General features: G+C 47.6%; 1 protein-coding gene across 5 annotated transcripts in view; it reads right to left on the reverse strand.

Annotated features, from left to right (window-relative positions):
- The window catches only part of ACACA (acetyl-CoA carboxylase alpha), a 100,077-nt gene that overhangs the window by 19,158 nt on the left and 62,873 nt on the right, over window positions 1–18,046 (reverse strand). For all 5 annotated transcript variants that reach the window (XM_015646545.3, XM_033518965.1, XM_015646543.1 and 2 more), the window contains 7 exons: window positions 14,628–14,897; window positions 14,095–14,192; window positions 13,515–13,635; window positions 12,985–13,095; window positions 3,061–3,204; window positions 2,836–2,956; window positions 968–1,064 (listed from right to left, as the gene is read on the reverse strand). In XM_015646545.3, coding sequence (XP_015502031.1) covers window positions 968–1,064; window positions 2,836–2,956; window positions 3,061–3,204; window positions 12,985–13,095; window positions 13,515–13,635; window positions 14,095–14,192; window positions 14,628–14,897 — 962 coding nt within the window. The remainder of the gene's footprint in view (window positions 1–967; window positions 1,065–2,835; window positions 2,957–3,060; window positions 3,205–12,984; window positions 13,096–13,514; window positions 13,636–14,094; window positions 14,193–14,627; window positions 14,898–18,046) is intronic.

The following is an 18,046-nucleotide window of genomic DNA, read 5'->3' on the forward strand; positions in this document are numbered from 1 at the left end:
GGCAGGGAGGGTGCCCAGCTCTGCCTGCCAGGGCAGCCAGGCGCTCCTGCACACAAAAGCCACCGACACCACACTGCCAGGACAGTCCCAGCAGAGCCCCTGTTCCCTCCCCAGCCACCCCAAGCTGATGAGACACAAACAGGCAGGGAAGAGGCAGGGCCCATGTGCACTGAGGGGCTGGAAATATTCCCATTCCCTATGATTAAGGGTCTGCTGGAACCCCGTAATTGCAGAAGCCGTCTTAAATCGGTAACTTATAACTTCTATATTAGGGCCCATGTGACCTAATAAAGAACATCTTTATCCAAGTATTACAGTTATTTATTGAACTTGAAAACAGCTCAAAACAACTTCTGTTTTCCATAATACTTCATATAAATTTTATCAGGCTAGCACATGAAGATGCTACATCTTGTTTTATAGTGTGTCCCTGGACAAGTTGCCATAGAATAATAAAAGACAATTTACAGCCAACAGCACACATATTCCAAACATACATACAAGAGATGAGTTTTGGCAGCACTTACAGTAACAATCCCAGAAGAATACATTCATATTTGTTTTTTTCAAAGTGCCACTGCTTTTGAAAGGAGTCTGTTTCATTTGTGTTATATATCCCTGCTGTGTGAGAGTCCAAAGCCACTTGGAATTTGCCAGAAGAAAGGAACTGTGCAAGTGAAGTGAGCATGGACAGAGAGCTTCTGCCTTTGCCAAACCATTGATTTCCATCCTTGGCACACTGCTTAGCCTGGAAGCCTTTAAATTATAGAATTATAGAGCCAAGGAGTGGGTTGGAAGGGACCTTAAAGGTCATCTCACCCCTTTCTTTCCAACTCTTTCTATTAAATAGATATACATACACATAGACAGAGAAATAAATAATCACAGGAATGTTGTGTTTTAAGAGAAATGCAAAGCATAGCCCAAACTCAATTTCTACAATTGTCCAGAACATCTCAGAACTTACCTTGCTCTCCCCACCACGACTGTCTGTGCCCAGGGCTGCATGATCTCCATGAACGAGCCATGGTCAAAGAACCCGCTCAGCCACTGCCCTTTCTGATCTAAAGGGAAGGGAAAAAGGGAAATATCAAAGGAGGAAGGAGAGAGGGCAAAAAGAAAACAGAATATCAAAGCAGCAACTCAAACTTGCTTAGAAATGCCAACTGGAGAACATGGCACTGTCTTTTTATTTATTTAATTTTAAATAGATGACAATACAAGGGAGCATTAGACAGCTGAGCATTTGTCTGCCTTCAGCCATCATGTCTTATTTCATTTCCTAGTCTGCATAAAGACAGCAATTTATCAGCAAAAGCATCATTTATTGTTAAACGATGGGGTTCAGACAGCAGAGGGACTTCCCATGCTTTTAAATAAATAACTCTGCTTTTTTCAAGACTACAAACATTTGTCAAAAGGCAGTAAAGTCATTAAAGATGGTTTTTAACACATCTATTTCTATTTTAAAACTTATCTCATATTCTTCTCTTGATCCTGCCTAATCTTTCCTTGAAAGAAGGAATGTTGAAGAAACCCAGGAACTAAATATGAAAATTTCAACGATATTTCAGAGCCAGTAACAGAAATCACAACTCTCTGGGGACACCTGCTTTGCACTAGGGTTTTGGGAAGTTCTGCATAAAAATAACCCACAAAAAAATCCCTCCAAACCCCCAAATCCCTCCCAGCTTCCCCCCTTGGCACAGAGCTCCCGAGGAACTCTTTCCTCTGAACAAGCACCTCTGCTTCTACAAAGCCAAGTCCAAAACCAATTAAAAAGTGGAGATCCAAGCACGCTAACCTCTGCTGACTTAAACAGGATGGAGAGTGTTTTATCAAGCCCAAACTTGTAATTACTGTGTTCTACATTCCTTGCCTCTGTGGCCCCACTGTAAAATGTGACCATCCATTTCAAAATTATCTCTTTATCGCGAGCCCGAAGCTGATCGTTTAGATTCTGGCCTCGTGTCGGGCGTCAGTTTGAAGAATATCACGGCAATATCTCCTCTAATAAATGGCTTTAACTTTTCACCTAGGAGATATCTGCTTTAACTTATCACAGGGAATCATCTGCTTTCCTTAACGCTTCCACTAAATTAAAATCTGAAGTCACTCGATTTGGAAGCCGGCGTTTGCGGTGCCCAGACAGCTGGATGAATTGCTTGAGAGATGATGAAAAAATATTATCCAAAACCAGAAAACTTAGTTTATCACAAATCTCATTTTAGCCCCCCAAACTCATTAATAACAGCAGGAGTAATGGTCACCCAGTTTGCAGCTTGTACAAGGCTGCACAACCACAGTGGTGCCAACACAGCTCCCCAAGATCTGCAGGAATCTTCCTTTAACTTACAGACCCTCTGTGGATGGACTTTCCCTTAAATCATAAAAAAAAAAATCCATAAAAGTAACTATTCTAAGTAAATATTTCATCTATAAATGTATGGTGTCCTTGAGCACTCAGGATTTATAGGCTACTTTTAGGTAGTGTTTATAAATAATATTATAGATTAACATTATTTTAAATTATAAATTATATATATTATGTAGAATGTATATATAATATAACATATAATCATATATAATAGATAATATAGATTAATATATTAATATAATAATATTAATATGCATAATATATTAATACGTTTTATTGTTTTATATTATATATGTTATATGTATTCTAAATTGTAAATTATAATATAAACTAAATATTTGTATATTATATCTGTATTGCTTAGAACTAATTATTTTGCAGACTCTGAAATATATTTGGGTTGCAAAGCTGGCAAAGAGCCTTGAAACAAGAGGAGCTGCTGCATCTCCTGGCCATACTTGGGTTGGGGCGTCCAGCCAGCATCCAGCGAGGGTCGTAGGGGGTCTTGGTGGGAACAAAGTCGATGGTTCTGTCTATGGGATCCTTGGCTTTCAGGATGGGCACAGGGCTGTGTATGTTCTAAGGGAAAAAGGAAAATACTGAAGGAAGTGAAGTGAGAGCCCCCTTTCCCAAAACCCTGTGAACAAAGCCGGCAGTGGCACCTCTGCAGGCCCAGGAATTACCTTTGGCATGTAGGAAAGCCACTGCAGGATGGTGTAGACTCCTTCAAAGTCGTCACAGACAGTGTCATGTGTCACCCCGTTGTTGTGCATGATCTGGATCCCTCCCAGCTGGTTGTTGGAGGTGTAAACTTCCCGTCCAAGCACCTGGGGAAAGAAAAATGGGAAAGCCATCAGTGCTGGGATGTGACCAGGAGGTGCTGGCTGAGGAGGTGCTCACAAACCCATCCCTGCAGCACCTCAGGATCACGTGGGAAGGAGAAGGATGGAGCCAACCTCTCACAGCACAGCCTCCCGAGCCCTGTGTGCAGTAAGAGCTGCTGAACAGCGATCCCTAGAGAACAGAGGGCAGGGAGAGCTGGGATACTGGGAAGAATTGCTCCCTGGGAGGATGGGGTGCCCAGAGAAGCTGTGGATGCCCCTGGAAGTGTCCAAGGCAAGGCTGGATGGGGCTTGGAGCAGCCTGGGACAGTGGAAGGTGTCCCCGCCCATGACACTGGATCTTTAAGGCTCTCCCAACCTGAACCATGCTGGATTCTACAATCCCCAAGGGAAATGATATCAGTGGAGAAACTGAGGCAGTTTTCCCACTTGCCTTCCCCAAGCAGCAGAGTGACCAAAGCCCATAAGTGCTGAGCCCAGCTCAGCTCACTAATCCCAAATTGCTCCAAGGAAACTGTAGGGTGGACATATTTAAATGTATAACTGAGGGGTAAAAAAAAAAAACAGACAAAGGCTCAGCAGCTCCTTGGAGAGGCTGGACAGCAGCAGGCTGGGGCTCCTCATTCTCCTGCACAGCTCCATCTCTAATCTGAGCCTGGGCAGCACAGCTCTTTTCTCATTCTCCTGCTGTCTCTTCCCATTTGCCCTCTCCCTGACTGATACACTGATCTCTCGGTCACTTGGCTTTCTGCTCCACTGACTCCATATTACTAATAACACCTCTGCCACGGCCAGTTTACCTCATGAAGGCAGGAGCACATCATTACAAAATAAACTCATAACTTTGACATTCCAGCAAATACACGCCGTTTGTTATTTTTATGGGTTGAGTCTTTCTAACAGACAGAGGACATTACACACCTGCTTCATTTGGATCTTAAAAACCCCCTCAAACGCACACAACCAGCCTGGCCTCCCCCAGACACCCAGCACAGCTCATTCTGGGGACAGAGGAGCTGGCAGATGCCAGTCAAGGTTTATGTACAGAAGAAAACCATGCACAGATGTCACAAAACTCATCCCCAACTATAGAATTCAGCGTGTGTTTTAGCACAGGGGTGTTCCTGGGTCTCCCTTCTGAGCTCAAACACCTCCCTCCTCCTCTAACAAAATCAGTGCTAAGCAAAGCCAAGGCAGAGAAGACAGCAGCACAGATTTAGGTTCAAGGATAAGAAAAGCCCAGATGCCAGGCACAAGCCTAGCTAAACGCTTCCCACAGAGGAAAATAAAAATAAAGAGGATTTAAACTCCCCTTCTCTGAACTAATGCAAACGCATGTACATGCAAAATGGGCCTGTGCTCCTGCTTATCTGGAGACTCTGCAGACAGCTCAGGTTTAGCAGCACTGACAGGCAATGAAACAGCCTAATATACCACTGCTCTCACTCTTAAATCCCTTTTTGGAGATCAAGATAAACACACAGCTCCTTCTCCCGAGCGCTCCAGCCCTTCCAGCAGAGCCTGGAGTGGGTGAGAGATCCCAGAGCAGGATGGAGCCAGGGGCAGAGGGTGCCCAGCTGCAGGGAAAAGCTGCTCTGAGGAGAGTTTGAGCTGGGATTTGGATGAGCTGGATGTGCAGGTGAGAGGAGACAGGTGAGCTCTGAACAGCCTGAGCTGCTCCATCCCCAGATTGGCACTGGGCACTCGGGGGGTTTGGGAGGATCATGGAATGGTCTGGGTGGGAAGGGACCTCAAACTCTTTCCATGAGGGAATTCTTCCTCACATTCAAACCTGAACCTCCCCTGGCAGAGCTTGAGGCCATTTCCCCCTGTCCTGTCATTTGTTACCTTGGAGAAGACCTCCAAAACATCCCAAAACACTTGGGCAGTGCTGCCAACACCGAGTTCATCTCATCTTCAAAAAACCCACTAGGAAACCACATTCCTTGTTATTTCAGAGCATCTTCTGGCAAACACAAGCAGAGCCAGGATTCTAACAGCCTCTAAAGGATGGTCCTCAACAGGTTCATGTGCATATTAATAATTTTCTAGCACTCCAGCCCATGCTGAGCAGCTGCTTTCTCCTCTCAGAACCTGAGCTGCTGGAGAGATGGGACTTTCCCTGCAAAGCTGGGCTGGCTGAGGGCTGGGTTGGCTCATCTGTTTCACCCAGGATGAAAGATCTGAAAACATGACAGCTTGGAGGGCCTGAATGGGAATCATTATGTAACATAAGTGCTGTTATTATTCCAAGCGTATCATGTGTTTATATCAAATATAACTGCCAGATTTTTATCCAAATAATTTCAATAATTGCAATTCCCATCCCACAATTTATATTGTCTGCCAGAAACACGAAGCAGAAGAGGCATATGCACGTCCTATAAATAGCCTATTTTTCATAAACAGGCAGAAATGATGGGAATGAATGTCTCATCAGGAAAAATGTAGGAACACAATGCAGGAACTTCCAACCTGCCTGCTATTATGTGCAGTCAAGCCTCGACAGAGCTCAGTGCTCATTTCCAGCTCTTCCCCCACACGGATCATGTATTAGAGGGGAAAAGCAGCGAGAGGGAAGAGAGCCCAGCTGAGCACAGAGCCCTTCCTGAATGCACAGCCCCTGTGCCTGGCAGTGGGAGCACAGACAGCTCCTCTCTGCCCTTCCTGCATTCCTAATCCCTGAATCCATGCAGTTCCTGCACTTCTAATTTACGAGCGTTCGGTGGGGGACCCTTCTGACTTGGGAACAGATTGGCTCGGTCTAATGCTTGGAGATTATTAAAGGCAGAGCTATACTCCACTATCAAGTCTACAGATCTTTTATTTAGAAGATATGGTGCTCTAAATGCACAAAGAGCTCCCTGTCACCTTCACATTAAAGCCCCTAGTGCCTGGTAAATGGAATTATATAGCTGTCATCTCCTTTCCCCAAAGTTTTAAGAGTACAATGGGCTCATTTTTTCCCACTCCATCCCAGCTTCAGAACTAAGAGACCTACTTTGTATTGATTTAGAGTCTCGGAAATAAATAAACCTGCTTCTCCAATGTGATTCACAAGAAATTCATGATACACTATTGCATGATATATTTCAAGCTGCAGCTCCGGCTCTTTTTTCCCTTTGGTGAGTGATGGGGGAGGTGGGAGCTGGGGGGAGGTGGGGAGCTGACAGCCTGATGGTTATTGGGGATGGCTCCTGACTGCAAATCCACAGGCAGGTCCTGCTGGTGGAGTCTTTCCCTGCTTGCATTTGGTGAGATCAGAGGGGGAAGGGGCAGAAGAGCGATTGCACTTCACCTGGCAGGGAGCAGGGCAAGTGCAGCCAGGTGCACACAGGGAATTGCAGCTCCTGCCTGGGGATCCCACCACTCCTCACAGATACACAGGGAGCAGGGCTCCACAGCTGGGCACACACACAAGAGATTCTGTCTCTTTGCAGCATCTCACGTTTTTGGTGGGAAGGTTTTTTCACCTTGTGGTTATCGAGGAGGATTCAGGAAAATTTCTGGGTTGCAGCAAAAATAAAAATCAAGTTTTGCAATCTTGAGAGCTGAACTACAAACTTGAGATCAGACAGGCTCCAAATGACCTCTAAAATATTTGCTGTGCATATTAAAAATAAAAATTAATTTGGGAAGAAAAGTCAGCTGGGAAATAAAATCCAAACAAACTTTTCATTTGACCCAAAAAATTCCAAAGCAGAAGCTCATCCAAGCTGATACTTTTTCCTGAAGAGTTCCAGTTTCGGTGAAGTGGCATTTCCAAATGAAAAATGTCTTGTCAAAACCCTCGTGCCCCTCTCTCCTCTCCCTGCGTGTGTTTTGCTCAAGGTCACTCCCTCAGTCAGTGGTAAATCAAAAGGACTCAATACACTTCGTAAACTAAAATTACAGCCCCTATTCTACATGGTGCCAACACCCATAAATCCCACCTGTCTCAGCCAGGGGTTCCCTAATCTAGATATGAACCCTATAAACAATGTTAAGGGTTGTCTCCAACTTGAAGATCTTGGCCATTTCTTTGTCACCTGCTGGACCCCAGAGAACCCTGTTACTCAGAGACCCTGGGGGCACAGGCTGCAGTGCAGGGACCTCTTCACCAGCCCAGTGAAACTCTGTTCACCTTCCAGTGTGAGTTTAGGTTTAGCCATAAGAAATGTTGCAGTTCTCCAGTGCTGCTCCTACAGTTCCCATCACATCTCCAGAATCACAAGGAAGTTTATAAAGGAAAGGCCCCGAGCTGCTCACCCCGGTGTCCTCCTGGGGACATCCCAAGAGGGATGGTCAGGATCAATAATTCTGGGATGGGTTGGGAAGTTCAGCTCCTGTGGAACATTAGGGAGCAGAGTTAATGCTCCAATGAGAACCCAGCCTGCAGGATCCCCAGGAGCTGGGACACAATCCTGGGGAAGAGGTTTGGACTGGCAGAATATGGGCCATGATGGCAAACTCCTGTTTAGCAGAATTAAACACACACAGAGCACCCAACTGCACAGATAAACTGAGCAAGATCTGTATTAAAAATGATAAAAGGAGGGAGAATAAAAAAAGTCAACAGAAATCTATTAGACTTTCTTCCCTAAGCAAACATCAAGGGACTGATAATGGCATGCCTGAAACGTAAATTGTCTCTAATGGGAACAATACACAAATATCACCACTTAAAGAAAGGCAATTAAAAGGAAAATGCAGCAGTGGAGGGTGGTGGTTGTTTATCTGCACTGAGGCCAGGCATCCATCCTGCAGGCATCCACAGAGCAGGGACCCCTGTGTCACCTGCAGTGCCACCATCCACACCCTCTGCAGCACCTACAGCCCCTGACTGGCAGGGGAGGAAGGGAATGAGCCTGGCTTAGCTGGGCCTGAGCATGGCCAGGGACACCTCCAGAGCACCACAGTCCTGGGCAGCTCTGGGAGAGCCCAAGCTGCACCCTGAGACCTGTTCTCACCTCCTCCACTGCCACAACCACCCAGGGCAGAGCAGAGGGGCCTGTGCTGCCTCCCAGAACTGGGATAACCTTGGGCAGCTCCAGCCTCCACACAAGGAGCCAACACTTGATGCTGGTGAGTGCTGATTTCTGGTTGACACTTCCCACCCCTCCTTGCTTAGCACTCTCCAACACCCTGCACCCATACAGATCTTCCCAGCAGTCCTGCTGTGCCACTACAGAGAGATTCATATCATGCATTAATAATTATAATGCTTCTTTGAATGACAGGGCTGGCACTTGCTGTTCTAACTCACATGATTGCTCTCACATGATTGCTTTGATCTAATCCCAAGACTGGAGTCATCTTGAGCAGATACTGAGCTATCCCTGCCTTGAATCTCAAAAAAAAAAAAAAAAAAAAAAAAGAAGAGCTTTCCACAGTACAAACCCCAAACAGCATCAGGCTAACAGGGCTTTTATTTATTTTTGCAGATTGTGAAATTGAAGGGTAAATATTACTGTTGGCAATCACTCCCCAGCCTGTGTGAGCCTCCTGTTCCTCCCTGAGCTCCTCCAGGGAGCCTCAGAGCTGCCCAGACCTCTCTCACATGGGCACAGCCCCCTGAGCAGCCCTGACCTATTGTCTCATCCTGTTATGTGAATCCCAGAGCATCCAAGAAGTTCTGCAGCACAATTCAGGACTGAATCAAAAAATACAAAGATATTCTCTTCTGACCTCATGTAAAGGAATCCAACAAGACCAAACAACACTTTTTTTTTGACCCATTCTTGTCAAAAATGAAGCTCAAAGTTCTGAACTATGCCTTGAATGTTTCATGTTTTAGTTTCTGACCCCTCATCTTCCCTGCACACTCCTGGCAGCTGAGATTGGTCCAGCTCATCCTTGGTACTCTTGGATGCTCTGAGCAAACCATGGGGAGCACGGGGCCTGATGATTCAGGCAAGCCAAGACCAGAGAGTTTGGGGGAAAATAAAGCTAAAACAGGAGAGAAACAAACCAGTGCTGCTCAGAATTCTGTCACCTCCAGAAGGGACGGCAGCTTTGGGGCAGCCCTTCCTCACCATCAGAAAACAAACTGCTTGAGAGCCTGGTTGAACACCTACATAACAAACGGCTGGGAATGCTGCTTGCAGCAGTTCCTGGAAGTCTCAGCTGAACCTGGCTTCCCTTAGGAAAAGCCTAGAACACATATCTGCAGGGAAAATGTGACTGAAAGCCTCTATTTGTTTCCATTAACACAACAGTCTCCAAGATGGGATTTCTTTTAAACACAAAAGACAAGGAGGAGCAAACTGATTAAAAATAGGTCAGCAGCAGGCTGTGGAACATCCCTGGGAGGAGTGCAGTGGAACAGAGCCCTGGAAGCTTGAAGCACATTAGCAGTGCAGGAATGGGGAATGCCAGGCTCTTTGGTCTCACTTCCATTCAAAAGAGATCCCATGGAAATGAAGGGGTAGGTGCAGGGCACAGCACAACACGTCTGAAATCACCCCGTGCTCAGGTTATGACGAGGGAAGGGAGTGAGGAAGGAGGAGGAAGGTTTGGGGGTAGAAAAAGGGGGAGGCAGGGGAAGTTAAAAAAAAAAAAATTAAAAAAAAATCTCTGCCTCAGCAAAAGTTTTCATTAAAATTTTAGACAAATGATCTCTGTGTCCTTCTCCCATGCTGCCTGGGGCTCCATGCTATTTCTATGCAAATAACAACCTCGTGGTTTATATCTTATTATTTCCACCGGAGCTGCGGCGACATGACCCGAGACGTGTGTGAGGTAGAGACAGCGACAGAGAGAGAGGGAGAGAAAGAGAGGGAAGGGAGGGAGGGAGATGGAGTGGCTGCTCGCTGAAGTGTGAAAAAATATTGTCAGGAGTGAGCAGCAAGAACAAAAAAAAAAAAAAAAAAAAAGAAAAAAAATTGCAGGGATAACGTGTTTATTTCAGCCCCTCTCCCCATGTGAACCAGCATCTTTTAAAATTCATTGGGCATCAGGCGATCATGCACAATCCATCTGCTTTCACTTTATCATTTGCATTTCATGCCTCCTGGCTTTTGATGTGCTGATACTTTGATGCAGTCAGGAGACGCGCATTATCATTATTTCAATTTGCAGGGGGGTCAGCGGGCTCGGCACATGCTCACCGAGAGCAAGGAAATGGCATTTCCACCTCTCCACCCCCTGCTGAAACGCACTGGGGAGACAAAAGGGGGCCAGCTGAATCACGGCCCCGTGCCCCCCACACCGGCACTGCCCCAGCCGGGGCATCGCGGCTCCTGCCCAGGACAAACAAAGGCAGCTCCAGCAGAGCACGGGGAAAGCCTGCCCAGCCTCAGCACTCCCTGCCAGGGAACCCAGGGAACCCAGGGAACCGGGCTGCAGAACACTCTGAGCCAGCTGTCTCCCCAGGATGTGCCTCACCGTGAGGAGCACAGAACCCACCAGGAGCTGCAGCTCCAAACCACGCCGACCTTGAGCTCATCATCCGAGGCAGAGGTCACCCTCTGGCTCTGGCAGCTGGACCTTTCCCTCCACACCTAAACCCTCAGGCTGCTTGGACACAATGATAACCAACAAGACCAGCAACGGCTCTGGATGCACAGAATATTTGTCACCATTCCCCTCCACTCACTTTATAATTAGAAAGAATCCAGCATTTCACAGGGAGAAAAACAAAATCAAACAACTTCCCAGAGAACCCTGCCTGCTCTCTGAAAGCCCAACTGTCTCCATCGCTGCAGAAACAGTTTTGTGCTGCACATTCTGCTGGCAGAGAGGAGACATTTTGAAGATGTGTTTGCAGACACAAGAATTGCCAGCTTTGTCCTGCATCCTCTGGGAACACACATATGGAAAAGTCAGCAATGGAAGAATTGTCCCAAATCTCTGGCACATAGCTGGGAAAAGCTAGAGGTGGCTGTTTCCATGTATTTATCTTTGCTCCAGCCATCATCTCTCCTGAAGCCCCTGCCAGCCCTGACTCACCACCTGCTCCAAGCAGCACCAGTCCTGACTCACCCCACGCAGAACAGCTACAACAGTTTTTCCCTTTCTGCAGTCTCATTCCTGGGAACCAGCAGGAACACATTGTATCCCACACCCACACAGCCTCTGCACTCCTAAAGGGGACACTTGGCATAAGTGGCCCCAAAAAATTCAAACTGGCCCTCTGAATCCCAGGGACAAGCATTTAACAGGTTTCAGGGAGCACAGGGTGAGTCTGAAGTCACCCCAGATTCCATGGCAGGAGGATGCCAATGGATCAGCATTCACTGCTTCTTTCACATCCTCCAGAGCCAGACTGAGCTCGGACATTCCAGGCTAGCCCTGGACACCAGTTCCCTACATCAAACACACTTCTGGGACACAATTGCAGCTGGATTCCTTCAAGAAGGCCTGGGCAGAACTGCAGGGACTGGAAGCTGAGGAGGATATGGAGCAGCAGGCACATCTCACACAGCCAGGAGTGAGAGGGGACTCCTGCTGCTCAAGAGCAGGTAAACACTGCTGGGAAAGCTGATAGGATGCAACAGGTTCCTCCTCACCTTTAGGCAGGTGAAGGTTCAGAGCTGACACAAACATCCCAACAGAGCAGGGAGGAGGGAAAAGGACACGTGGGACCATTCAGCCCACTGAAATTCCCAGGATGGGAGCTCCTTCTGCCTCTGCCTGCTGACAGATGTCAGGTGCTTAATTCAGTCTGTATCCTTAATTTTTAAGTGCCGAAAATTTAGTGAGATTAATCCAGTCCTGTGAAAACAACCATTGACTCCATGGGCAGGGAGTGGATTGAACCTGGGAAGAGGGGGAGAGCTGAACAGCCTGGCCCTGCCATCTGGGAAACTCTGCAGGGCCCCGATCCCCAGCAAGTGACAGCTGGAGCCAGGCAACTCACTGCACTCCAGCAAGCACTAAACTGACTCAATTTCTTTTTAAAGGCTGGATCTTCAAATGCCTCTTTTCCTCCCATTGATGCAGGTGTGTGCGATGTGTGTAAGAGATCTAACTGAGGGTGCTGCAGCCTAGAGTTGATAGGATCAATGCTTCATTTTCTGCAGAGCCCCCTTTATTCAGGGGAATAATTCAACAAGAGCCTGTTTTCCTTTATCTCCCATTGTCAGGCAGGCACTCCTGGAAACACAGCTTGCCATGGAGCACAGGCACCCCAGGTGCTGAGAGTGCCTGAGAACAAAGCTGCTCGATGGGGAAGGGCACTCACAGCACACAGCCCCAACTCCAGGGAAACAAAGCCCTCAGGGACAGGGATGGGAGCAGAGTGGGCTGGGAGCTGTGTCTGCACCAGACGAGGAGCTGGAGGCTGTGGGATTAATGGGCTTGGGGCAGCACAGCAGAAAATCTGCCTCTGGAGTGGGACAAAATAAAAGAGCCACTTTAGTAGTGAAGCTCTAAGTTTTCTTTGTAACAGCCCCAGTTATTCCTCCTGACCCCACAGCTGAGATTTCCAGCAGGAAATCTTATTTCCAGCCTGGAAAATCAGCATCCAAGCTCCTCAGGTGCAGTGCTCCCCAGAACTAATACAATTCTGGGGGTGACTGGAAGTTCAGGCGATTCTGGGCCATGTATTTTGGAACAGGAACCTCCAGACACTGGGAACAGCCCAGTTTCCCCTCACAGCACCCAGTGGGTGGGAGCAGACACTGCCTGGCCTTCTCCACTCCTGGTATTTAATCCGTGCCCACAACCTCTGGTAAAAGCTGCTTCTCCTCCTTCAACGTCCTTCCAACCCAAACCATTCCAGGACCCCATGAGAAACCCCAGCTCCACTCTGAGAGCTCTGAGGACTGAAATGGCAGGGCTGACCTTGTTGAGGGCCCCACAGCCGGTGAGGATGATGTGGGAGTTCTCCACCTGGATGGTTCTCTGGCCCAGCCGCACGATGTAGGCCCCAATCCCAATTGCCCGACACGTGACCTGGAAAAAAAGGAAAAAGGGGAAAAAAAAACAAACCAAAGGCATTGATTTCTGTCTCTCCACACAGCCCCAACCTATTGATTCAAACATTGAGATGAAACTAGGTGGGTTTTGTACTACAAGGCCATAAAATCTACTCTCGCTGGAAAATTCCAGAATCCATTACTTTGTAAAACACAGGATCTGAACATAAGTGTATTTTATTTTCTTTAAAAAATAAAAACAAAAGAGAAGCGGTAACTTTCAGGCTGAGCAAGTACAAGGCCAGGAGCTGGTGCCAGGAGCATTGCTCAAAGCCTGCAGGAGCCCATTTCCATCAGCCAGAAGGCTGATCCCAGATGGATGTCTGGGATATCATCACAGGATTTTCAGCTGAAACAGACAATACATTTGAAGAATAGAAGGCAGTGGGGGATTACCAAGCTGATGGTGATAACACTCTCATAGGCTAGGGATGATTCTCCAGCAATCATGCCAGATCCTCTGAGGTTCTCTACTCCAAGCCCCTCCTCCTTCCCGATGATATCTGTTATCTTGTACCTGAGGGAGATACAGACAGCCTTTGAGTCACAAGGTCCAGTGATTTGCTGAATCAGTTTGCTACAAAGAAAATGAAAAGTGACTAAATATCATTAAGGTTCCAAGGAGAAATGTGCATAAAGCCTGGGCAGGAGCTGTGCAGGGCTCATCCTGCAGCACCATGGAATCTTCCCACAGGAGCAGCACTGCAAGGGGAAATGCCAAGGGGGAGGAAGGCCTGGGAAAAGTGTCCTGTCATTCCCACAAGACGTGAGAAGCAGGCTGATTATAAGAAAAAGGGCAAGAAAGGAAGGAATGCAGACAACGGGGAAAAGGAGAACAAGGATTACAAAGAGGCTCTCACATTTTCTTCACTTCCTTCTTCCATGCCTTCACCCCCAACCCTAAGGAATGCCCCAGCTGAGGACAAGGAGATGCCAGGCATCACCCAAGGATGAACAGGAAGCTTTTCATTCCTACCTGGACTCTCCATTTTCCTCCACGTGTTCACAGTGAACAGAGTTCAGAGCGCTGACTTTCTTATAGTCTTGAGGAGTCAGGTACAAGTATTTGTACCCCTGTGGGGAAAAATATTTCATTCACCCCAATCCCACCTGTAGTCCCTTCCTGATCCCCTGTAACCCCTTCTGAAAAGAAACTTTCATGGGACAGAATTTATCCCACAGAGTGATAAAACCATTCTCTCAACGCTGCAGCTGGGGCCAGTGAAAGCTGGGAATGGTGCAATATTTAGCACTGACTCCATCTGGATGCCAATCTGCTGCCTGGGAGGTGGTAAAATCCTAACTTGGAATGGTTTGGGTTAGAAAGGACTAGGTTGCACCCAGCCCCATCCAGTTTAGCCTCGGACATTTCCAGAGCTCCAGATCCAATACCAAGGAGAACTTTGGAGGTGATGCTCTGAGAAATGTTTATCCTCATCTCTATTAGAAGAGGTGGTGTCAAAATAAGACTCCTGTGGGCTGCTGCTGACTTCCCCACCAGTTCCTCACCTTGTAGGGGTTGTCTGGGTCCTCCCAAGCCACATGGAACATGTGTCGGATCTCCTCTGCCAGGCCGATCCTGGCCCCGCTGTTGGCAGCCACGTAGATCCGGGGAATGCCCTGAGCCCGCGCCAGCTCAGACGCCCTGAGGAACAGCACGTCCTCCTGGGGCCCAAAGGAGCCGATTTTGTAGGTGATGTCATTGCCAATGACAATGATATCCCGGCCCTCTGGATACTCCGGCGTCTTCAGGGTCATCTTCCAGGCCACCATGCCAATCTGCAGTCCAAGAGCAGAGAACAGCACGAAATAAACGTTGTGTCTTCAAGGTGTGAAAGGAGGGAGGCACACAGGCATCGTTTCTCTTATTTGAAGAAATGGGTCTTTTGGATTCTCTTGGGCTTGGCCTATTTTCCTTGGGAACCTGGATAATAGCAGCTCTGATGGGCTCTGCCAGTGCACAGCACAGCTGGAGGCACTTGATCCTTCCCACATTCCTTGGAGCTCGTTCTCCACTGCTCTCATCCCACCAGGACACTCACACTGGTTTCCCTCTCCCTGCTCAGGGGTTTATCACAGGTCCAACACGTTCTGCCCATGTCCCTCTCACAGGGAGCTGTGTATCCCTGTGCTCCCAGGGTGAGGTGGGATGTGCTGCTGCACACGATTCCTGACCACCTGCTCAGCCTTCCCTGCACACCCCACACCCTCATTTGAACCACCTTTTTATCCCATTGCTATCTCAAATTTTCCCCCCATCCTTCCTTTAGTTTCTTCCTCTCTTCCCTTTTTCCTTCCCCCATTTTACAGCGGCTCCATCCCAAACCTGCCCGGGTAAGCAACGCTTTTTTTTGCTGCGTATTTTTCTTTTCCAAAAATCAGGGGATGATCTCTCCTGGAGGATCAGCAGCATCCCTCCCCTGCCTGCCCCATCCCTCAGGGAGCCGGGGCCAGCTCGGAATGCCATTAACAGATGGGAACAGCAGCGTCCCTTGAAAGCCACATGCATCACCCAGTCCCCGCTTGCCCAAGGATCATAAGCTCTGAGTACACATTCCTCAAGCCGATTGCACATCCTCTGCAATCAGCAGGGCAGAGATTCTCATTGTGGAGCCTCGGAATTCTGAGCATGATGAACTAAAGCGGGAGGGGGAGAGGCAGCAGATAGATCTGTGCCATTTAATCCACATCCAAATGGCACAATACACAGCCCAGATCCAATCAGCATCTGCAATAAGATATGCCATAATAGGCTCATTAAAAAAAATAAAGAGGCAGAGGAATTAATCAAAGGGTCATTGGAAGTAAAGCAGGCAGCAATCCAAAAATATTACAGCCAGCTACTGGCAGATCCTTCCTTACACCTCTCCTTCCAAGAGCTGAGATTGCAAGTTAAGAGTGTTTCAGTTCACCTTCTCCTTGGATTCCTCCACTCCTACTCTGACAAGTAGAAAGGGAATAATCTGTTTGCCTCTGAATATTTGCAGACTTACAGTTCCACCTCAGCATCCATCTGCAGGGTTTGGAACAGAGACATGCTGCAGCAGATTCAGAGAAGGGAGAAAAAAATCCCTGAAAGTTGTTTCCTTACAACCACACTGATCCCATCAGCCAGGGCTGAGGGACCAGTGATGGACCAGGGCTGGTCCCATAGTCCATCCCACCCACCAGGATGTAAGAGATTTTCCTCACTTTCAGCAGCTTGATGATTTTTGACAGCACAGGAAACAGGCCAATTTAAGGCAATTCTTATTTAGAAAATTCAGATTGTAAAAGAAGTGGTGGAGTAGTTTCCTAACCCAAGATAGTGTGTCCTCTACACCAGTAAAGTCCCTTTTGCCAGTGCTCATCAGTAGAACAGAAAACAAGCTAGCCAGGGCACAAGCTCCTGAGAACAGTTTACAGTTGAGAAATACAAAACAACCCTCTACAGTTAAGGAAAAGAAGAATTAAAAGTGCACCACTATTAACTCAGGTATCTTTTGCCTCCCCAATTCTTTGCATGTTTTGTGCCATTTATCCGGTAATAAAAAGCCTTGGGGATCTGCACAAGTAAGGAATTTTTTTTGCTATGAATTTGCTAGATTCAGTTGAGATTTATGGGCAGTGGAGAATGGCTTTCTATTCCAGAAAAAAAAAAAAAAAAAAAGGAATAATGAGATTTTTAAGTTAACGGCAGCACTCCAAAAACTGGAGAGTTCCCAGGTTAATTAGCCAGGCTGAGCTAATCACCTAAGAGCACTGGCAGGCAATAGCAGGTGATGGTGAGCAGCCCTGGCTTTGGAACAGGCTCTTTTGAAGAGGCAGCACAGTTTGGAAGTGCTGCTCCTGCCACAGCTCCATTCCCAGCACACCCAGGAGTGAAGAAGAGGTGGAGGAAAAAATAAAAGCAGGAACCGTCTTATTTAACTGTTTTTATGTTGGCAAAATGATTTGTGCCCCGGTATTTCCATAAGAAGTGGGACCATTATTCTCCTGTAGGAACACATTTGGTTTGAAAAGTATCAGTGGGCAGCACGTGAAAATCAAAGGGGATGAATTATTCACAAGGCCCGATCAGAAGTGATCATTATTTCTGATGCTCCAAACTGTGATTAGGATTCAGTGCTCAGCTGTCATTTGCTCCCTGAACGGCCCCAGCCCCGCAGAATTGCACGACACACACGGAGATGACACCCAAGTTTCAGATGTATAATTTTACACACACCTTCTCCCACTCCATCTTGGCCTTAATGGAAGCATTAAGAGCCAGTAAAACGGGCGCGCTAACGAACGGCGCTTCCCCGGCGCTCGTAAACGCCGCTCGTTTGACACCCAGTGTCAACACTAATCATGGCCTAAAATTAACACCAAAATTGACTTCAACATTAATTGCACTATCGATGGGAACAGTAATACACACACTGATGCAGTTCCAAATTGACTGCCGGTGGCAGCCCGAGCTGTTGACAACAGGCACCGAGGGGAACGGGGAAGGAGCCGATCCCAGGCTCCCTCCCTGCAGGCTCTGAGCAGAGGGGAGCCAGTGCCAGTGCCAGCTGGTGCCAGGGACAGGGAGCTTCCAAAGCTCTTTCTGGCAGGTCTGTAATTCCTGGAGAAGCACAGCCAACAGAACCACAGAATATCCAGAGCTGGAAGGGATCATCCAGTCCAGTTCACGACACCCCCACAATCCCACCTTGTGCATCCCTGAGAGCGCTGTCCAAACACTCCCAGAGCTCTGGCAGCCTTGACCATTCCCTGAGGAGCCTGTTCAGTGCTCCACTACCCCCTGGGGGAAGAACCTTTGCTAATACCCAACCTAAACCTTCCCTGGCACAGCTCCAGCTGTTCCCTCAGGTCCTGTCACTGGGCACCAGAGGGAAGAGATCAGTGCTGGTTTATTCTCCTTCCCTCAGTACAGGACAGCGCTGAGCTAGGGGACTAGA

Source organism: Parus major, chromosome 19, assembly GCF_001522545.3.
Source record: "Parus major isolate Abel chromosome 19, Parus_major1.1, whole genome shotgun sequence".
In the NCBI taxonomy this organism is placed as follows: domain Eukaryota; kingdom Metazoa; phylum Chordata; class Aves; order Passeriformes; family Paridae; genus Parus; species Parus major.